Source organism: Scyliorhinus torazame, unplaced genomic scaffold, assembly GCF_047496885.1.
Source record: "Scyliorhinus torazame isolate Kashiwa2021f unplaced genomic scaffold, sScyTor2.1 scaffold_459, whole genome shotgun sequence".
NCBI classification, from domain to species: Eukaryota; Metazoa; Chordata; class Chondrichthyes; order Carcharhiniformes; family Scyliorhinidae; genus Scyliorhinus; species Scyliorhinus torazame.
The window spans coordinates 46,395-66,892 of NW_027308186.1; the positions used below are offsets into that span (position 1 = coordinate 46,395).

The 20,498-nt window shown below is 47.2% G+C and overlaps 1 protein-coding gene across 1 annotated transcript in view; it reads left to right on the forward strand.

The window, feature by feature from the left end:
• Positions 1-4,773: 4,773 nt before the first annotated feature.
• LOC140406308 (kinesin-associated protein 3-like) overlaps positions 4,774-20,498 on the forward strand; it is a 107,086-nt gene continuing 91,361 nt past the window's right edge. The window contains exons 1-2 of the mRNA XM_072494420.1: positions 4,774-4,947; positions 5,393-5,582. Coding sequence (XP_072350521.1) covers positions 4,900-4,947; positions 5,393-5,582 — 238 coding nt within the window. The 5' untranslated portion in view covers positions 4,774-4,899. The remainder of the gene's footprint in view (positions 4,948-5,392; positions 5,583-20,498) is intronic.

Sequence of the window (20,498 nt, forward strand, 5' to 3'; positions counted from 1 at the left end):
GCATACACCCCTTATATAGAAGAATGTACCATATACATGTAAATTTTTTCCCAGAAATTAGGAGGATTGTGAATTTTCTTGATGTGGAGATGCTGGCATTGGACTGGCGTGAGCACAGTAAGAAGTCTTACAACACCAGGTTAAAGTCCCAACAGGTTTCTTTCGGAGCACTGCTCCTTCCTAAGGTGAATGAAGAGGTGGGTTCCAGAAACATATATACAGACAAAGTCAAAGATGCAATACGATACTTTGAATGCGAGTCTTTTCAAGTAATTAAGTCTACAGGTCCAGATGGAGCAACTGGCGAGAGGGATAATCACAGGTTAAAGAGTTGTGAATTGTCTCAAGCCAGGACAGTTGGTAGAATTTTGCAAGCCCAGGCCAGATGGTGGGGGGTGAATGTAATGCGACATGAATCCAAGGTCGCGGTTGAGGCTGTACTCATGTGTGCGGAACTTGGCTGTAAGCTTCTGCTCGGCGATTCTGCGTTGTTACGCGTCCTGAAGGCCGCGCTGGAGAACGCTTACCCGGAGATCAGAGGCTTAATGCCCTTGTCTGCTGAAGTGTTCCCCAACTGGAAGGGAACGTTCCTGCCTGCCGATTGTCGCACATTGTCCGTTCATCCGTTGTCGCAGCATCTGCATGGTCTCGCCAATGTACCACGCTTCGGGACATCCTTTCTTGCAGCGTATGAGATGTTGCTCGTTTTAGCCTTAGTTTAATTGCTCTTGTTCTATCACCTTTGCCCTTGAGTCGCCAGGTATCTTTCTGATACCGCCACGTCCGAGTAATGATCAATAATCCAACACACCGCTTAGTAAGAGTTAAATCAACGCACATTTATTATATACAGTAATCAATACTTATACATTAATTCTACTTCTAAGCTACCTCCTACAACTAACAGGCCAATACTTAACTTTGGGAATGGCCCACCAGGTCTGGGAAACGAATGGCCTTTCGTATGGGTTCTGAGCCTGTGGGATTCGAAGCTGGTACAGGTCGATAGCTAGGAGCGCCTATCTCGTAGCGAACGTTGAAGTAAGACTTACGATTTGAGCGGTTGTTGCAGAGGGTCAGCAGAAGGGTCTCGAAGGGTGCGGAGAGGAGAAGAAGGGTCGATTTGAACTTGGCCCCTATTCTTATAGTCCCCAGGGGCTTCCCGCCTTTCGGGGTGGACCCTGTACCTGGTTCCAAGTGATTGGACTTTGTCCCAATCACTTGGTTCGATATCCTCCAGTGCTGGAGCGATTCCTTGATCGATGGGCGGTTTTGGGGTGGTCGTTCACCTCTCTTTGTGTAGGCTCCTGCTGGCGCCGGAAAGTCTGGGTAGGCTTTGTGTGTCTAATTTGTTGCACATTATTCCCGGGGACCGCTAATTAATATTCAGATGTCTGGTATTTTGTGATGCTGATGGCTGCAGATAACGATTCTGTCTGGCCTCCCCAGAGGCGAATACACAGTTTTACCTGCAGCTGCTTGTTTTGAGTCCTGTTGGCTGATTTTCCCATCAGCCTTTTCCGTTCGCCATTTTAAATCGGGGTTGGCCATTCTAAGTCAGGAGTTAGCCATTTTAACTGGCTACAGAGGGAGACAACATTGGCCGAGTCGCACTAGTATGTACCAAGTACCTGGTGGGTGGTTTCTCACGTGTAATGGTGGTACCCATGTCGATGATCTGGCACGTCTTGCAGAGATTGCCATGGCAGGGTTGTGTGGTGTCGTGGTCGCTGTTCTGAAGGCTAGGTAGTTTGCTGCAAACAATGGTTTGTTTGAGGTTGCCCGGTTGTTTGAAGACGAGCAGTGGGTGTGTGGGGATGACCTTGGCAAGTTGTTCATCTTCATCGATGACGCGTTAGAGGAACACTTCAGCAGTCAGGGCATTCAGCCTCTTATCTTCGCGTAAGCGTTCTCCAAGGCGGACTTCAGGATGCGCAACAACGCAGAATCGCCGAGCAGAAACTTATAGCTATGTTCCGCACAAATGAGTACAGCCTCTACTGGGACCTTGGATTCATGTCGCATTACATTCATCCCCCACCATCTGGCCTGGGCTTGTGAAATCCTACCAACTGTTCTGGCTTGAGACAATTCACAACTCGTTAACCTGTGATTATCCCTCTCCAGTTGCTCCATCTGGACCTGTAGACTTAATTACCTGCAAAGACGAGCCTTCAATGTATCGTATTGCATATTTGACTTTGTCTATACACATGTTTCTGGAACCCACTTCTTCATTCACCTGAGGAAGGAGCATTGCTCCGAACGCTAGTGTTTCCAAACCAACCTGTTGGACTTTAACCTGGTGTTGTATGACTTCTTACTGTGAATTTTCTTGGCAGTATAGACACTCTGGAACAGGTTCTCTGTGTTCAAATGCTCGATTAATGGGTGTGTTCCATGCATCTATGAATGACTCCATTGGAAACAGAAGAGCTGCAACTTCAGACTGACCGAAGAAACATTCTGAGGCTGTCTGACTGCAATAAAACCACACTGTTGGCGCGTGATGTGCACTCCCAGCCAGCAACATTGTTCCCAATCTATTCATCTCCAGCTTCTTAAAGTCATGGCTTTTGCTGTTGCCTATGGTGCTGCTCAGTGGTGCTCATTTTACCTTCACTGAAACAATGTAATGAGGAGGGGGACCTCCCTTAAAATGTCTATTCTACCAATTAAATTGACATTTTTACTCAACTTTTTTAATTATATTATGTCGCACTTTTTAAAAGAAAAACGGGGAACAAAGAACTCCCCTTAATCTTTCCTTTTTTTAATGACATTTTATATCTGTATTTGCAGTTTTTAAATTATATGTATTCATTAGAGAGGAAAGATCTTGCTTCATGTTTGATTGAATGAGTGAAACTAAATTCCTGATTCAGTTCATTCTCTGGCTTCTTTCACTGTTGCTTATTGTTTATCCAGCAATCTTTATGGCCATGCACATTTTACACATAGCATTCGTCCTTTTAATATATGTCTATTGCCAAACATTAATTACATTAGATGTTTGAATTGTGATTATATATAATTTTATCAATTGCTGCTATTGAATTTGGGTTAAGTGTATATACGACAGTGTTTTTGATGCTGTGGGAATGAAATTCTCCTCACCTCGAGTGTATCAAACTCCAGATGTAAAAAAAGGCGAAAGAAGACCTGTTTTCCATCAGTAGATATGGAGGAGAGGCAGAGGGAGTAGTTTGTTTGTCCTACAAGATTGTTAATCAGATAGATATGGTTCAAACGAGTGACGTGAACACTGAGGTGTTGAAGAGAGGAAGCAGGCAAAACATACTTAGAAAGTTTGCAATTTTAGCAGATGTGGCAATGTTTTATTGCATGCCTTGTGTTTCATTTATGATTTACCTTAATTGGACTGATGAGTGATGATTTCTGTGTAACTGCAAACAGATTTCTAAATGTCAATTCTCTGATAATGTGCAAGAATGTGTTAACAGCATCTGTTAAAATGTTGCTTCAACTTTACTTGTAATATCTTATTCGCCACTGAATAATTCTCCTTTTATAATGTAAGTGAAATATTGTATATTTATTTCTTAACCTCACTCCACATAATGCAAGTCTTCCCATCAGGCTTGCTATCTTAAAAACATTAAATTGCATAATGTGATTTTTTAAAACATTATTGCAAGATTTGTGACATTTTATAATGTTGCACGTGGTAATGGTGCTTTCTCCCTTTAGGGATTGATTGTGGCTGCCGTTAGGTTGGCAATCTATGGCCAATATCCACTTATTCGAAGTCCCAAGTATATTTTAGTTGTGCGTCTTGACTTTGATGGAAATCAGATTGTATCTTTGGTATTTAAAGTCCCTAACAGCTGCCAGGAATGTTCTTTTACAAGGTGTGTGCCCCCTGTAGCATAATGAGGCTTTAAACAGACTACACAAAGTGCTACTTCACCAGTACCTTTCAAAATAACATACAGACTCTGGCCATAAAGAAGGTTGGAGCCACCTCATCAGATTGTCTTGATGCAAGGAACACTAACTATGTTATTTTCTTTTTTTGATCTTGCATCATCTTTTCACTGATTTAATTTCCAGAACCCTTCTGAAAAGATTTTAGCAAGCGAACAGAATTAGTTCTCATTTTGATATTCATCCAAGGAAAAAGGGGACAGAATGCGAAGAAAAATGAAAGAATTTCTCCTCAAAGTGGAGAATTTAAAAAGAAAATGTGGGGAAGTCAGGTCATACAACTTAGGCAATCAGGTTTGCTCCTGCTTGTTTGACAGTTTTGGAAAGACATTTTACTGCGCTATATGACACTTACATGCTATATAATTAAATGGTAATAGAGAAATTAGTGACAGTATTTCCTGATATGTGGATTCAAAACAGATGTAAAAGTATTATATTTATATATAAGGCATAGAGGCTCAAGGACTTTTGCTAGCTTTTTCTGTTATCATTGGAATTGCTCCATGCTGAGCTTATCTACTCATTACAGTGTTGGCCATGGTAGCTATTATCATTTAAAAGCTGGGTTCCTGTCTTTTCCCCATATACTCAATACCGTTGCTCCTTTTTAAACAGACCTATTTATTTTGCATCTATGGAACTCAATGTTTCACATCCTCACTCACCCCTGTCTGTAACCTCCTCCAGATCTACAACCATCCAGGAATTCTGCATTCCTCCAATTCTGACTACTTATGCATTCAGTACTTACTTCATCACTTCATCTCAACAACGGTAGCCGTGCCTCCAGCTGTCTGGGCCCTAAGCTCTGGAAATCCCGCTCTTAACCTCTCAACCTCTCTGTACTCCCCTAAGAAGCATTTTAAACCCAAATCTTTTACGAAGCTTTTGGTCAACAGTCCTAAAGTTTATGTCTTTAGATCGGCGTCCATTTTTCGTCACACTTGCATGAAGCCCCCTGGGGACCTGCTTCTATGTAAAAGTTACTATATAAATGTAAGTTGTTGGTGGAACCATATTTTCTGGTGCGTATTTAACTAACTTAGTTCAAGTTCTAAGACTTAGCTGAACAGGGAAAAGTGGGAGAAAGATGACTTTCATTTAGAGAAGGGAAAGGTGATGATTTCTTTGGACCACTAATCTTCAAACTCTTTGTTTAATGATAAATTGTTAAAATAAAGCCAGAAAGGACTGAGATCCTTTTTGTGGAAAGCAAGCCATTAATTCTGCCAAATGAAGCAATATTTTTGAACAGCAAAAGATAAATGAGCTCCTTGCATTCCTGACAGGTTCAAGAGGTTAAGTGGTGTTTATGTTTACACAGACAGTCTGTTGGAATTAACCCCCCTCCCTTCCAGGATGTGGTACGTCCATACAGTACATATGTCTGAGGATGCCCACCTCATCACTCAAATCATGTAACATGTTTAAATTTCGGCAGGAGTATGATGAAGAATGGGCGAAAAAAATTCAAAGTGAGAAGTTTCGCTGGCACAACTCTCAGTGGCTGGAAATGGTAGAGAACCGCCAGATGGATGAAAGTGAGCCTTGCATATATGGTGATGATGGGATAGAGACATATATCCATGAAGGAGACATTCTTGAAAGACCTGACCTCTTCTACAATGCAGGTGAGAAAACAATGTCTGACAAAGAAAAGATAAGTAAAGTAAGCAGTAACTATTGGAAATTATTGTTTAGAATGTTACCATTAAGAACACCGGATTTTCACTTTTGATAAAGGAGAATTTTTCTAGTGGCAGGAGGATGACACAGCTGTAAGGTCATTCGCAGAAGAACCGGTGGCATTATTAACATTTTAAGTTATGATCTGGAATGCTGTGTTTCAATAACAGATTCAATAATAACTTCAGAAGTGAACTGAATACATAGTTGGAGAGGAAAACTTTGCGTAACTATGGGGATAGAACAGGGTTGTTATTGAGTAATTGGATAGCTCTTTCACAATGGACTGTATGGCCGCCTTTTGTGATATGTTCTGTGATTCTGTTATATATTTTGTTGTCATGACACACAATGCAGTTCACTTGTCTCCCAAACGAAAATGATACCAGGGCTTGTTGAGGACAGATTTTATTTTATATCTTCCACAATATGTAAGCAATTTGAAAATCCTGCAGAACAAAATAACATTAAACCTGTTTCATTTTTCTCAAATACATGTTACAGTGCAAGTCTGTGAAGTGTAAGATAAAATATGTAAGATCCAAAAATCACTAAAGAGCATGCAATTTATTAAAGCCCCAAGGTCTGGCTAATGATCAGTTAAATTAAGCAAAATTCTAAATTGATACCACCACTCTACATTATATATACAAGAGAGATACATGTTCCCAATATTTTGAAGTCAGCTACAGTTACAATAGCAAGGACAAATGCCACTTTAATGGAAATTCTTCGACTTGTCACTTGTCCTCACTTGTGATTATATTATGTATCATAAAATGGTTGTGGCACAGAAGGATTACCAGTTGGCAAATTGAGGCCCTGCCAGCTAGCGCACAATATGCCTGCAGCCACATAAGTGACTGATGGGTGTCCTTTAAGTTGGGCCCACCCTTTCTACCTTCTAAACATGTCTGCCATCTATAATTGGACCATTAATTGGTCACCTATCACAAAACATTGCTGGATTTCCCGCAACGAACTTGAGCAGCATCATCACCCAGAAATGGTCTTGTCTTCGGTTTCATGCTGTTGCTGGAAAAATCCAACCCTTTGTGCCTTTCTTACAGCCTATTTTCAACTTAACTTTTATTTTGCCAGCAAACCTGGTTACATTGCATTTGGTCCCTTATTTATGTAATTAACATTGATTAACACAGATCCGTGCAGTAACGCACCATGACCAGCCTATTAATCTGAAAATCACACTTTTACTCTGACTCTATTTTCTTTCCTTTTTGTCCTTTAACCAATCCTCTATCCAAGCTATTATATTGCAAAGAACAATACAGCACAGGAACAGGCCCTTCAGCCCTCCAAGCCTGCTACCGGTCATGATACCACCCTTGGCCAAAACCCTCAGTACTTCCCAGTGCCATATCCCTCTATACCCATCCTATCCATGTATTTGTCGAGATGCCTTTTGAACGGCATTAATGTATCTGCTTCCACAACCTCCCCTGGCAACGTGTCCCATGCACTCACCATCCTCTGTGTAAAAAACCTGCCTCACACATCTCTAAACCTTGCCACACGGACCTTAAACCTATGGCCCCTGGTGACTGATCCCTCCATCCTGGGAAAGAATGCCTGCCCATCCATTCTATCCATGCCCCTCATAATTTTATAGACCTCTATCAGGTCATAACTCAACCTGTTCTAATTAAAACAGTCGAATCTATTCAGCCTCTTCGCATAACTAACACCCTCCATACCAGGCAACATTCTGGTAAACCTCCTCTGCACCCTCTCCAAAGCCTTCTGGTAGTGTGGTGATGAGAATTATGTATACTACAAACAACAGAGGCCCCAGCACCGATCCGTGTGGAACACCACTAGTCACAACCTTCCATTCAGAAATACACCCTTCTAATGCTACCCTTTGCCTTCTGTGACCAAGCCAGTTCTATATCCATCTTGCCACCTCACCTCTGATCCCGTGTGTCTTCGTAATTTCTACCAGTCTGCCATGAGGCACAACTGTCAAAAGCTTTACTGTAGTCCATGTAAACAACATCCACCGCCCTCCCCTCATCAATCATCTTTGCCACCTCCTCAAAAAACTCAAAAAGATAATGAGGCATGACCTCCTCTTCATAAAACCATGCTGCTTATCGCTATGGGCGGCACGGTAGCACAGTGGTTAGCATTGTTGCTTCAAAGCGGCAGGGCCCCAGATTCGATTTCCAGCTTGGGTCACTGTCTGTGTGGAGTCTGCACGTTCTCCCTGTGTCTGCGTGGGTTTCCTCCGGGTGCTCTGGTTCCTCCCACACGTCCCGAAGGACATGCTGTTAGGTAATTTGGACATTCTAAATTCTCCCTCAGTGTACCTGAACAGGTGCTGGAATGTGACGACTGGGGGCTTTTCACAGTAACTTCATTGCAGTGTTAATGTAAGCCTACTTGAAAAGATTATTTTAAATAAAATATTGAGTCCATTTGTTTCCAAATGGGTATAAATCTTGTCTGAGAATTCTCTCCAATAATTTACCTACTACTGACGTGAGGCTCTCCGGCCTATAGGTTCCTGGATTATCCCTGCTGCCTTTCTTAAACATTAGCTATTCTACAGTACTCTGGGATCTCACCTGTAGCCAATGAGGTTACAGAGTTGTCTGTAAGGCCCCAAATATTTCCTCCCTTGCTTCCCTCAGTATTCTGGGGTAAACCCCATCAGGCCTAGGGGACTTATCAACTTAATGTCTTTTAAAACACCCATATCACCTCCTTTTCGATGTCAACCTAACCCAGACTGTCCATACACCCTACCCAAGATATACCTTCCACAAAGTCCTTTTCTTTGGTTAACACTGATGCAATGTACTCATTTAGTACCTTGCCAATTTCCTCTAGCTCAACGCATAGATTCCCTCCATTGTCTTAAGTGGTCCAATCCTGACCCTGGCCACCCTCTTCCATTTTATATATGAATAAAAAGCTTTCGGATTCACCTTAATCTTACATGCCAAGGACTTTCCATGACCTCTCCTAATTTCCCGCTTCACTACCTTCCTACTTTTTTTATACTCCTCAAGGGTTTCGACTGTCCCCACTCTTCTAGACTGCACAAAAGCCTCCTTTTTCTTTTTGACGAGGTTCACAATATCCCTCGTTATCCCAGGCTCCCTAAACTTCCCATACTTATCCATCGTTCTCTCAGGAACGTGACTTTCCTGAATCCTAATCGACTTGAAAGACTCCCACATGTCCGATGATGATTTACCCTCCAGCAGCCACACCCAATCCAAATTCTTCAATTCCTGTCTAATGTTATTATAATTTGCCTTCCCCCAGTTCAGCACCTTAACGCGAAGGTTACCCTCATCCATATCCAAAAGTACCCTAAAGCTTACGGATTTATGGTCACTACTCCCAAAATGTTCCCCTACTGAAACCTCAACCACCTGTCCAGATGCATTTCCCAATACCAGGCCCAGTACTGCCCCTTCCCTCGTTTGACTATCTATATATTGCATCAAATGAAATGAAATGAAAATCACTTATTATCACAAGTAGGCTTCAAATGAAGTTACTGTGAAAAGCCCCTCGTCGCCACATTCCAGCGCCTGTTCGGTGAGGCTGGTATGGGAATTGAACCTGCGCTGCTGGCCTGCTTTGGTCTGCTTTAAAAGCCAGCTATTTAGCCCTGTGCTAAACCAGCCGCGAGAAGAAGACTTCCTGGATACACCTTACAAACTCTACCCCATCCAAGCCCCTAGCAGTAACTCTGTTACTTTTGCACCTATACAAAATCTCTCTACCTATCTGCTCCTCTATCTCTCACTGGCAGTTGGAGGGCCTGTAATAAACCCCCACATTATGATTGCGCCCTTCCTGTTCGATTGCCTCATCATATGAACCCTCTGAGGTGTCCTCCCACAGTGCAGCTATAATATTCTCCTTAACCAGTAATGTTACTCCATCCCTTTCACATCCCCCTCTATCTCTCCTGAATCATCTATATCCTCCAACGTTCAGCTGCCAATCCTGTCCTTCCTTTAACCATGTTTCTGTGACAGCTACAACATCATAGTTCCAAGTATTAATCAGTGCTCTAAGTTCATCTGCCTTACCTGCTATACTTCTGGCAATGAAACAAATACACTTCAAACCAAGACTTCCGGTGGCGGTGGGTAGGAGGAAGCCGCACGTTGGAGGGTTCCTGCCCGAGAATTGATTTTTCGGAGTTTTGATGCCCCGTCCCAGGAGCAACTTTTGATTAAACAAGGGCAGGAAGGCATAGAGAAGAGAGATGTCCAAATCTCAAAGAAAAGCGACCATGAAAAAGGGGGCTAATGAAGGTCCGCCGGTGGGTGGAAAGGTCGGCTCAGGAACTGGAAAGAAGGCGGAGGCTGGGGCGCCGGGTGACGCTGCACTGCTCATGGCAGAAAGGATGACCGAGGCAATGGCCATGGAACTTGAAAAACAGTTCACAAAGCACATGGAGGCGATGAGGAAGGAGATGGGGGCGGTATTGAAAGTGTTGGTGGAGAAGGCGATTGCCCCGGTGAGGGCAGCGGTATCAAACGCAGTGGCTGAGGTGCGGGAGCAGGGTGAGACACTGAAGGAAGTGGAAGAGGCATTATCGCAACACAGTGATCAACTCATCTCGATGGGGAAGGAGCTGCGGAGGGTGATAGAGACAACAAGGGTCTGCGAGCCAAAATGGAAGACCTGGAAAACAGATCCACGCGGCAGTCTGAGGATCGTGGGTCTGCACGAAAGGGTGGAAGGTCCGAGGCCGACGGAGTATTTTGCCACGATATTGGCGGAACTATTGTGGGAGGGGGAAGATCCCTCTCGATATGAACTGGATTGGGGTCATAGGTTGTGGAGGCCTAAACCAAAGGCGAGTGAGCCGCCAAGAATAGTGACTGTTTGTTTCCGTGGGTACTGCGTGATGGAGAAGGTCCAGTGCTGGGCAAAGCAGAAGTGGGAGGTGCAGTGGGCTGGAGTTGGTATACGCATATACCAGGACTTTACGGTGGAGTTGCTGAGTAGGCGGGCAGCCTTCGGCCGAGTGAAGGCGGCACTATATAACAGCAAGCGGCAGTGCGGCATAGTGTATCCAGCTAATTTGACGGTGACCTACAAATCCAAAGACTTTTATTTTGAGACGGTGGAAACGGCGGAGGTGTTTGCGAAGGCAGAAGGGCTGTGGCAGAATTGAGAAATGGGACTGAGGACTGGTCTTGTACTGAGGGTAGGGGGTTGGGAGGAGAGTATGTAGCATATGTAGCTTTATCTTTTCACTGCATGTTGTTGTACATACTAAATGAGTCGAGGCTGTCTATTTGGACATGTAAGAATTGGGACTTTCCTTTGCAATGATGGTTCTTTGGGGCTTGTGTGTTTATGCTGGGGTTGTGTGTGTTAAAGGGGATTTCTTTGTTTTCCTGGGATCGGGTAGGGAGGAAGGAGACCGGCGGGGTGGGGGGGGGGGCCTCCACACTGGCTGGTTTAAGCCGGCCAGTGAACGGGAGTGAAGTGGGGGGAGGGGCTGCTGCCATCAGACCTGGTAGAACAGGTTTCAATTAGCCTAGCCGGGGTGAAAAGTTGGGGGAAGGGACCGATACTGGGTGAGGTGTTTTCGAGGGGAAGTGGAAGGGAGGTGGCTGGGGGGTTTACAATTCATGGGTGTCATTCCTTGTACACTTTCAGGGATTGGATGGCCTCTAATATTAGCGTGGGTTGGGCGGGTGGACAATATATGTTAATAGTGACCATGGGTGATTCCTGATTCCTTTTTGGGGTTCTTTTATTTGATGCTTATATTGTCATGCGGGCTGTTGTGTGGGGGTTGGTGGGAGGATGGGATTGTTGTTGTTAATAAGGGATTTGACACTGTATACGTTACTGTTTATTGTTGGGGGTAAATTTTGAGGAAAATGTGAAGAAGGAGAATAAAAATATTTTTTAAAAATACACTTCAAACCACTACGTTTGTGCAAACAGGGTGATATTGGTCTCTTATTTTTGTTCTCTATTTCCCCTTCAGTTATTACACCTTCTAAGTTAACACTCTGGTTCCCACCACCTGCCATACTAGTTTATATTCTCCCGAGCAACTCTAGCGATTCTCCAATCCCATGAGCCATTTTATCTTGTGCAGCAACCTTTCATATAGCATCTTATTAAATATCTTTTGAAAATCCAAATGCACGACATCCACTAGTTTCCTTTTACCTGCTTTGCTAGTTACATCCTGAAAGAACTCTAATGGACTTGTCAAGCATGATTCCCTTTCATAAGACTGTTGACTCCACCCAATCTATCCCCATAACCCATTAACCCCACCTAACCTTTTTGGGCACTAAGGGGCAATTATGTTTTTTCTAAGTATCCCATTACCACTTCTGTAATAATGACTGATGTCAAGCTAGCTGTTCTGTGTTTCCTGTTTTCTTTCTCCCTCCTTTCTTGAATAAAGGTCATATTTTCTATCTTCCGAACCACTGGAATGTTTCCAGAATCGAGGGATTTGGGAAGACCGGGAGCATTGCATTCACCACCTCTTCAGCCGCCTCTTTTAGAGCCCTAGGCCATCGGGTCGAGAGGATTTGTTGGCTTGCTATTGAATTAATTTCTCTGCTCCCTTTTCTTTACTAAGTTCTTCACTCTCATTGGACCCTTCATTCCCCACTATTACTGATTTTATTTTGTGCCTTACTGCGAGGATAGGCATATATAGACATATAGGAATACAAGGCTGTATTCTCCGATTTTGAGGCCATGTCCGGAGGAAGTGTCTAGTTTTACAATGAACAGGTCGACGTTGCACCCACACCGAGGGGGTAGCAGCCGCGCCACGTACCTGCAGTACGGATGGAGAATTGCCTGGTCTGTGGCTGCGCATGTGCACAGCTGCGACCTGCGGCGGCCGCGCCGTACAACATGGCGCGGCCGTGCGTGGACCCGGCCTGCCAGATAGTACCCCCCTGTAACCGCCCCCCCCCCCCCCCCCCACCTCGCCATCACCGGACCACACTCCACCAATCCCCCCCAGCCTCCGCTGAAGCATCCCCGGCCAGCGGAACGCACCCCCCCCCCTCCCCCCCCCCAACTGTGGCAGCACTGGGCACAGTCTGCAGCCGCCATGCGAGGTCCCCGAAAACTGAGGACACGTGACCGACGCCGTGGGGAAGTCAGCCCATTGGGGGCGGAGCATCGGGGAAGGGCCTCAAATGAGGCCATCCCAACGGTGTGCGGTGTACTCAGTGATTGCACCCTTTTTGAATGGACGGAGCGTCCGAAAAACGCACCGCCCCGGTTCTGCCGTAAAATCGGATTCTCCGGCCAATCGCTGAAGTGATTTTGGCATCAGCAATTGGAGAATCCTGCCCACAATATTTGTTTAACATCTTTGCCAGTTCCTTCCCCATTATAATTTCTCCTATCTCAGCCTCTAGAGGACCCATATTGACTTTTGTTATCTATTTACATACTTATAGAAGCTCATGTCATCTTTTTCATATATTTCCATTTTGTTTACTCCAATCTATTTTCTTTTTTTTAAAATATATTTTATTGAAATTTTTTTCCCTCAGCAACATTTTTCCCGCTTACAAAACAAGCGAAACGATAACAGTAACAAAACAGAAATTTTAAAACTTTTTAACAATAATAATAATAGTAGTAATAATATACAACTAACAAAACCTCGTTCTCTATTGCCCTATACTCAACTGCCTCCTCCTCCTCCTCCTCCTCCCCCCCCCCCCCGGGTTGCTGCTGCTGGTCATCCGTCTTCCCTCTAACGTTACCCTAGGTAGTCGAGAAATGGCTGCCACCGCCTGGTGAACCCTTGAGCCGATCCTCTCAGGGCAAACTTTATCTGCTCCAGTTTAATAAACCCCGCCATATCGTTTACCCAGGCCTCCTTCCACATGAGTAGGATCCTGCCCGCCGGGCTACGAGGGACGCAAAGGCCACGACATCGGCCTCTTTCGCCTCCTGCACTCCCGGCTCTTCCGCAACTCCAAATAGAGCTAACCCCCAGCCTGGTTTGACCCGGGCCTTCACCACCTGCGAAATCACTCCCGTCACTACTCCCTTCCAATACCCTTCCAGTGCCGGGCACGCCCAAAACATATGTGCATGGTTTGCCGGGCTCCCGCCACACCTCCCACATTTGTCCTCCACTCCAAAGAACCTGCTCAATCTTGCTCCCGTTATGTGTGCTCTATGTAGCACCTTCAATTGAATCAGGCTAAGCCTGGCACATGAGGAAGAGGAATTTACCCTGCTTAGGGCATCAGCCCACATACCCTCCTCTATCTCCTCCCCTAATTCTTTTTCCCACTTTCCTTTTAGTTCGCCCACCGACTCCTCCCCCTCTTCCCTCATCGCTCTATAAATCTCTGACACCTTGCCCTCTCCGACCCACACCCCTGAAAGCAACCTGTCCTGTATCCCCTGTGTCGGGAGCAACGGAAATTCCCTCACCTGTCGTCTAGTAACCGCCCTCACCTGCATATATCTCAAGAAATTCCCCCGGGGTAACTTATACTTTTCCTCCAGTGCTCCCAAGCTCGCAAAAGTCCCATCTATGAATAAATCTCCCACCTTCCTAATTCCCAACTGGTACCAGCTCTGAAATCCTCCATCCATTCTTCCTGGGGCGAACCTATGGTTGTTCCTGATAGGGGACCCCACCAGGGCTCCCCGCACCCCTCTCTGTCGCCTCCACTGTCCCCATATGTTCAGTGTTGCCGCCACCACCGGGTTTGTGGTGTACTTTTTCGGTGAGAACGGTAGCGGCGCCGTCACCAGCGCCTCTAGACTCGTCCCTTTACAGGACCTTCTCTCCAGCCTTTTCCACGCCGCTCCCTCACCCTCCATCATCCATCTACGTATCATTGCCACATCGGCGGCCCAATAATAATCTCCCAAGTTCGGTAGTGCCAGTCCTCCTCTGTCCCTACTGCGCTGCAGGAACCCCCTCCTTACTCTCGGAACTTTCCCTGCCCACACAAAGCTCGTAATGCTCCTATCTATTTTATTAAAAAAGGTCCTGGTGATTAAAATAGGGAGACATTGAAATACAAATAAGAACCTCGGGAGGACCATCATCTTAATTGCCTGCACCCTGCCCGCCAGCGATAAAGGCTGCATGTCCCACCTCCTAAAGTCCTCCTCCATTTGTTCTACCAGCCGTGTCAGATTAAGTCTGTGCAAGGTTCCCCAGCTCCTAGCGACCTGAATCCCCAAGTATCGGAAGTTTCTTTCCACTTTCCTGAGCGGTAAGCCTTCTATCTCTCTACTCTGGTCCCCTGGATGTATCACATATAATTCACTCTTCCCCATGTTTAACCCATACCCCGAAAATTCCCCGAACCTCCTCAAGATTTGCATAACCTCTATCATCCCCCCCGCTGGGTCCGACACGTATAGCAATAGGTCATCCGCGTATAACGAGACTCGGTGTTCTTCTCCCCCTCTAGTCACCCCTCTCCATTTCCTGGCGTCTCTCAGCGCCATGGCCAGAGGTTCAATTGCCAGCGCAAACAACAATGGAGACAGCGGGCATCCCTGTCTTGTTCCCCTATATAATCGGAAATACTCCGATCTATGTCGACCTGTAACTACGCTTGCCGTTGGTGCCCCATAAAGTAGTCTAACCCAGCGAATAAATCCGTTCCCAAACCCAAACCTCCTTAACACTTCCCATAAATACTCCCACTCCACCCTATCAAATGCCTTCTCTGCGTCCATTGCCGCCACTATCTCTGCCTCCCCCTCCACTGAGGGCATCATTATCACCCCTAATAGCCGTCGCACGTTAACATTCAATTGTCTCCCTTTTACGAACCCTGTCTGGTCTTCGTGCACCACCCCTGGGACACAGTCCTCTATCCTCGATGCCAGCACCTTTGCTAGCAGTTTGGCGTCCACGTTCAATAGTGAAATAGGTCTATAGGACCCACACTGCATCGGATCTTTATCCCTCTTCAAAATTAGCGATATCGTCGCCTCCGACATTGTCGGGGGTAGTGTCCCCCCTTCCCTGGCCTCATTGAACGTCCTCGCCAACAACGGGGCCAACAAGTCCACATATTTTCTGTCGAATTCCACCGGGAACCCCTCTGGCCCCGGGGCCTTCCCTGCTTGCATGCTTTCCAGTCCCTTAATAACCTCGTCCACCTCAATCGGCGCCCCCAGGCCTGCCACCGCCTGCTCCTCCATTTTCGGGAACCTCAACTGGTCCAGGAACTGCCGCATCCCCTCCTCTCCCTCTGGGGGCTGAGACCTATACAGTTCTTCATAAAAGGTCTTAAACACCTCATTTATCTTTCCTGCCCTTCGCACGGTGTCTCCCCTTTCATCCCTAATTCCTCCTATCTCCCTCGCTGCTGCCCTCTTTCGCAGTTGGTGCGCCAACAGGCGACTGGCCTTTTCCCCATATTCATACCTCCTCCCCTGTGCCTTCCTCCACAGTACCTCCGCCTTTCTGGTGGTCAGAAGGTCAAACTCGGTCTGGAGTCGTCTCGTCTCCCTGTACAGCTCCTCCTCAGGGGTCTCTGCAAATTCCCTGTCCACCCTTAAAATCTCCCCCAGTAATCTATCCCTTTCCTTGGCCTCTGTTTTCCTTTTGTGGGCCCCAATAGAAATCAGCTCTCCTCTGACCACCGCTTTTAGTGCTTCCCAGACCACTCCCACAGGGACCTCGCCGTTGTCATTGACCTCCAGGTATCTCTCGATACACCCCCTCACTCTTGCACACACTCCCTCATCCGCCATCAGTCCCACATCTAATCGCCAGAGTGTTCTCTGCTCCCTGTCCTCTCCTACTTCCAGGTCCACCCAATGTGGGGCATGATCCGAAACCGCTATGGCTGAGTATTCAGCTTCTTCCACCCTAGAGATCAACGACCTTCCTAGAACAAAAAAATCTATCCGGGAGTACACTTTATGGACGTGGGAGAAGAAGGAATACTCCCTAGTCCTGGGTCTAAGAAATCGCCATGGATCCACTCCTCCCATTTGGTCCATAAACCCCTTAAGTACCTTGGCCGCTGCCGGCCTTCTTCCAGTCCTTGAGCTGGATCTATCTAGCCCCGGGTCCAGCACCGTATTGCAGTCCCCTCCTAAAATCAAATTTCCTGCCTCCAGGTCCGGAATACGCCCCAGCATCCGTCTCATGAACCCCGCATCGTCCCAATTTGGGGCATACACATTAACCAACACGACCTCCATTCCCTCCAGCCTACCACTCACCATTACATATCTACCTCCACTATCTGCTACGATGTTCCTTGCTTCAAATGCTACCCATTTCCCCACCAAAATGGCCACCCCTCTGTTCTTTGCGTCCAGTCCTGAGTGGAATACCTGTCCCACCCATCCTTTCCTTAGCCTAACTTGGTCCGCCACCTTTAGGTGCGTCTCTTGGAGCATAACCACGTCTGCCCTTAGTCCTTTCAAATGCGCGAGCGCTCGGGCCCTTTTTATCGGCCCATTCAGGCCTCTCACGTTCCACGTGATCAGCCTCACTGGGGGGCTACCTGCCCCCCTCCCGTGTCGACTAGCCATTACCTTCTCTAGGCCAGTCCCATATCCCGCCTCCGCGCTCCAGCTTTGCTCCCCCAGCGTCGCATTCCGCCCCCGACCACCTTCTCTTTAGCCATTTCCTTTTGGATTTCCGCAGCAGCAACCCAGTTGTTCCCCCCCCCCCCCCGCTAGATCCCTATCTAGCTTGATTGCTCCCCCCCATATCACTTCCGTAAGTCAGCTGACTTCAACTGAACCCGGCTACTCCTGCTCGCTCCTCGGCCCCCCTGGTGTGAGGGAACTCCCATCCGCCTTGCACCTGTTTTCCTGCCTTATTCTTTCTGGCGCGGGAACATCCCTTTACCTGTCCCGCCTCTTATGGCGCAGCTCCTTTTCCCCTCCCCCTCTCCTTCCCCATTCTCTGACTATGTCCCGCCTCTCCCCCCTCACCGGCGCCCACATTTCCCCAGTGCCCCCCCCCCTTCCCTGTTTACTTCTCGCTTAACTTTCACCATCCCATTAACAAAAACAATAATAACAACAATAACAGTTCCCTGCAGCATCAGTCCCTCAGTTCCGGTCCAGTTTCTCTTCATTGATGAAGGACCATGCTTCCTCCGCCGTCTCGAAATAATAATGTCTCTCCTGATGCGTGACCCATAGTCTTGCCGGCTGCAGCATCCCAAACTTCACCATCCTTTTGTGCAAAACCTCTTTGGCTCGGTTGAAGCTCGCCCTCCTTCTCGCCACCTCCGCACTCCAATCCTGGTAGATCCTTACCACCGCATTCTCCCATCTGCTATTCCGCACCTTTTTGGCCCATCTCAGGACCTCTTCTCTGTCCTTAAGGCGGTAGAATCGCACGATTATCGCCCTCGGTGGTTCTCCCGCTTTTGGTCTTCTCGCCGGGATCCGATTTGCCCACTCCACCTCCATGGGGCCCGCAGGGGCCTCAGCACCCATCAGTGAGCTCAGCATCTTCCTTGCGTACGCTCCACAGTCCACTCCTTCCACACCCTCCGGGGGACCGAGTACCCTAAGGGTCTTCCTTCGCGCTCCATTTTCAAGGGCCTCAATCCTGTCAGCACACTTTTTATGAAGTGCCTCGTGCGCCCGAGTCTTGACCGCCAGGCCCAGGACCTCGTCCTCAATACCTGACACCTTCTGCTCCACCACGCGAAGTTCCGTCTCCTGGGTCTTTAAAGTCTCCTTAAGCCCCTCAATTGCCTGTAACAATGGGGTCATTACCTCCTTCTTCAGCAGGTCCACGCACCGTCTCACCACCTCGTCCTGCTCAGGCCCCCATGTCACCTGTGGTTTCTCCGCCGCCATTTTGTTTCACTCCCTCTCTCTCTCTCTCTCTGATCTTCTGGCTGCAGATTCTTCGGGCTGCAGCCGCCGGCGCCGGTTTTTCCCTCCGTCTTTCGGGGGGGGCTCCCTTTCCTCGCGCCTCGCACCGGGTTTTACGGCCGTCCAAGTCCCCGTTGGGGCTCTTAAAAGAGCCCGAAGATCCGTCGGAGCTGGAGCCGCCGAAACGTGCGGCTAGCTCATCCCTGCCGCAACCGGAAGTCACTCTAATCTATTTTCAACGTATAAATTTCAGATCCTTTGGCATCTAACATTTCTTTAAATCAGTAGCATTACTTATTGTCATTATTTATTCTAATCTATCTTTGCAAACTTAGTACGAAGTCTTACAACACCAGGTTAAAGTCCAACAGGTTTGTTTCGATGTCACTAGCTTTCGGAGCGCTGCTCCTTCCTCAGGTGAATGAAGAGGTATGTTCCAGAAACAAATATATAGACAAATTCAAAGCTGCCAGACAATGCTTGGAATGCGAGCATTAGCAGGTGATTAAATCTTTACAGATCCAGAGATGGGATAACCTCAGGTTAAAGAGGTGTGAATTGTGTCAAGCCAGGACAGTTGGTAGGATTTCGCAGGCCAGATGGTGGGGGATGAATGTAATGCGACATGAATCCCAGGTCCCGGTTGAGGCCGCACTCATGTGTGCGGAACTTGGCTATAAGTTTCTGCTCGGCGATTCTGCGTTGTCGCGCGTCCTGAAGGCCGCCTTGGAGAACGCTTACCCAGAGATCAGAGGCTGAAGGCCTTTGATTGCTGAAGTGTTCCCCGACTGGAAGGGAACATTCCTGCCTGGTGATTGTCGCGCAATGTCCGTTCATTCGTTGTCTCAGCGTCTGCATGGTCTCGCCAACGCACCACGCTTCGGGACATCCTTTCCTGCAGCGTATGAGGTAGACAACGTTGGCCGAGTCGCACGAGTATGTACCGCGCACCTGGTGGGTGGTGTTCTCACGTGTAATGGTGGTATCCATGTCGATGATCTGGCACGTCTTGCAGAGATTGCCATGGCAGGGTTGTGTGGTGTCGTGGTCACTGTTCTGAAGACTGGGTAGTTTGCTGCAAACAATGGTTTGTTTGAGGTTGCGCGGTTGTTTGAAGGCAAGTAGTGGGGGTGTGGGGATGACCTTGGCAAGATGTTCATCTTCATCAATGATGTGTTGAAGGCTGTGAAGAAGATGTCGTAGTTTCTCCACTCCGGGGAAGTACTGGACGACGAAGGGTATTCTGTCGGTTGTGTCCTATGTTTGTCTTCTGAGGAGGTTGGTGCGGTTTTTCGCTGTGGTGCATTGGAACTGTCGATCGATGAGTCGAGTGCCATATCCCGTTCGTACGAGGGCATCTTTGAACGTCTGTAGATGTCTGTCACGCTCCTCCTCGTCTGAGCAGATCCTGTGTATACGGAGAGCTTGTCCATAGGGGATGGCTTCTTTAATGTGTTTCGGGTGAAAGGTGGAGAAGTGGAGCATCGTGAGGTTATCCGTGGGTTTGCGGTAAAGCGAAGTGCTGAGGTGACCGTCCTTGATGGAGACGAGTGTGTCCAAGAATGCAACTGATTTTGGAGAGTAGTCCATGGTGAGTCAGATGGTTGGATGGAACTTATTAATGTCATTGTGTAGTCGTTTCAGTGATTCTTCGCTGTGGGTCCAAAGGAAAAAAATGTAATCGATGTATCTGGTGTATAACGTCGGTTGAAGGTCCTGTGCGGTGAGTAGGTCCTGTTCAAACTTGTGCATGAAGATGTTGGCGTATTGGGGTGTGCATTTGGTCCCCATGGCTGTTCCGTGCGTCTGGATGAAGAACTTGTTGTCGAAGGTGAAGACGTTGTGATCCAGAATGAAGCGGATGAGTTGCAGAATTGCGCCTGGAGATTGGCAGTTGTTGGTGTTGAGTACTGAGGCTGTTGCAGCAATGCCGTCGTCATGGGGGATGCTGGTGTAGAGTGCCGAGACGTCCATTGTGACGAGGAATGTTCCTGGTTCAACTAGTCCATGGTTGGTTCGCA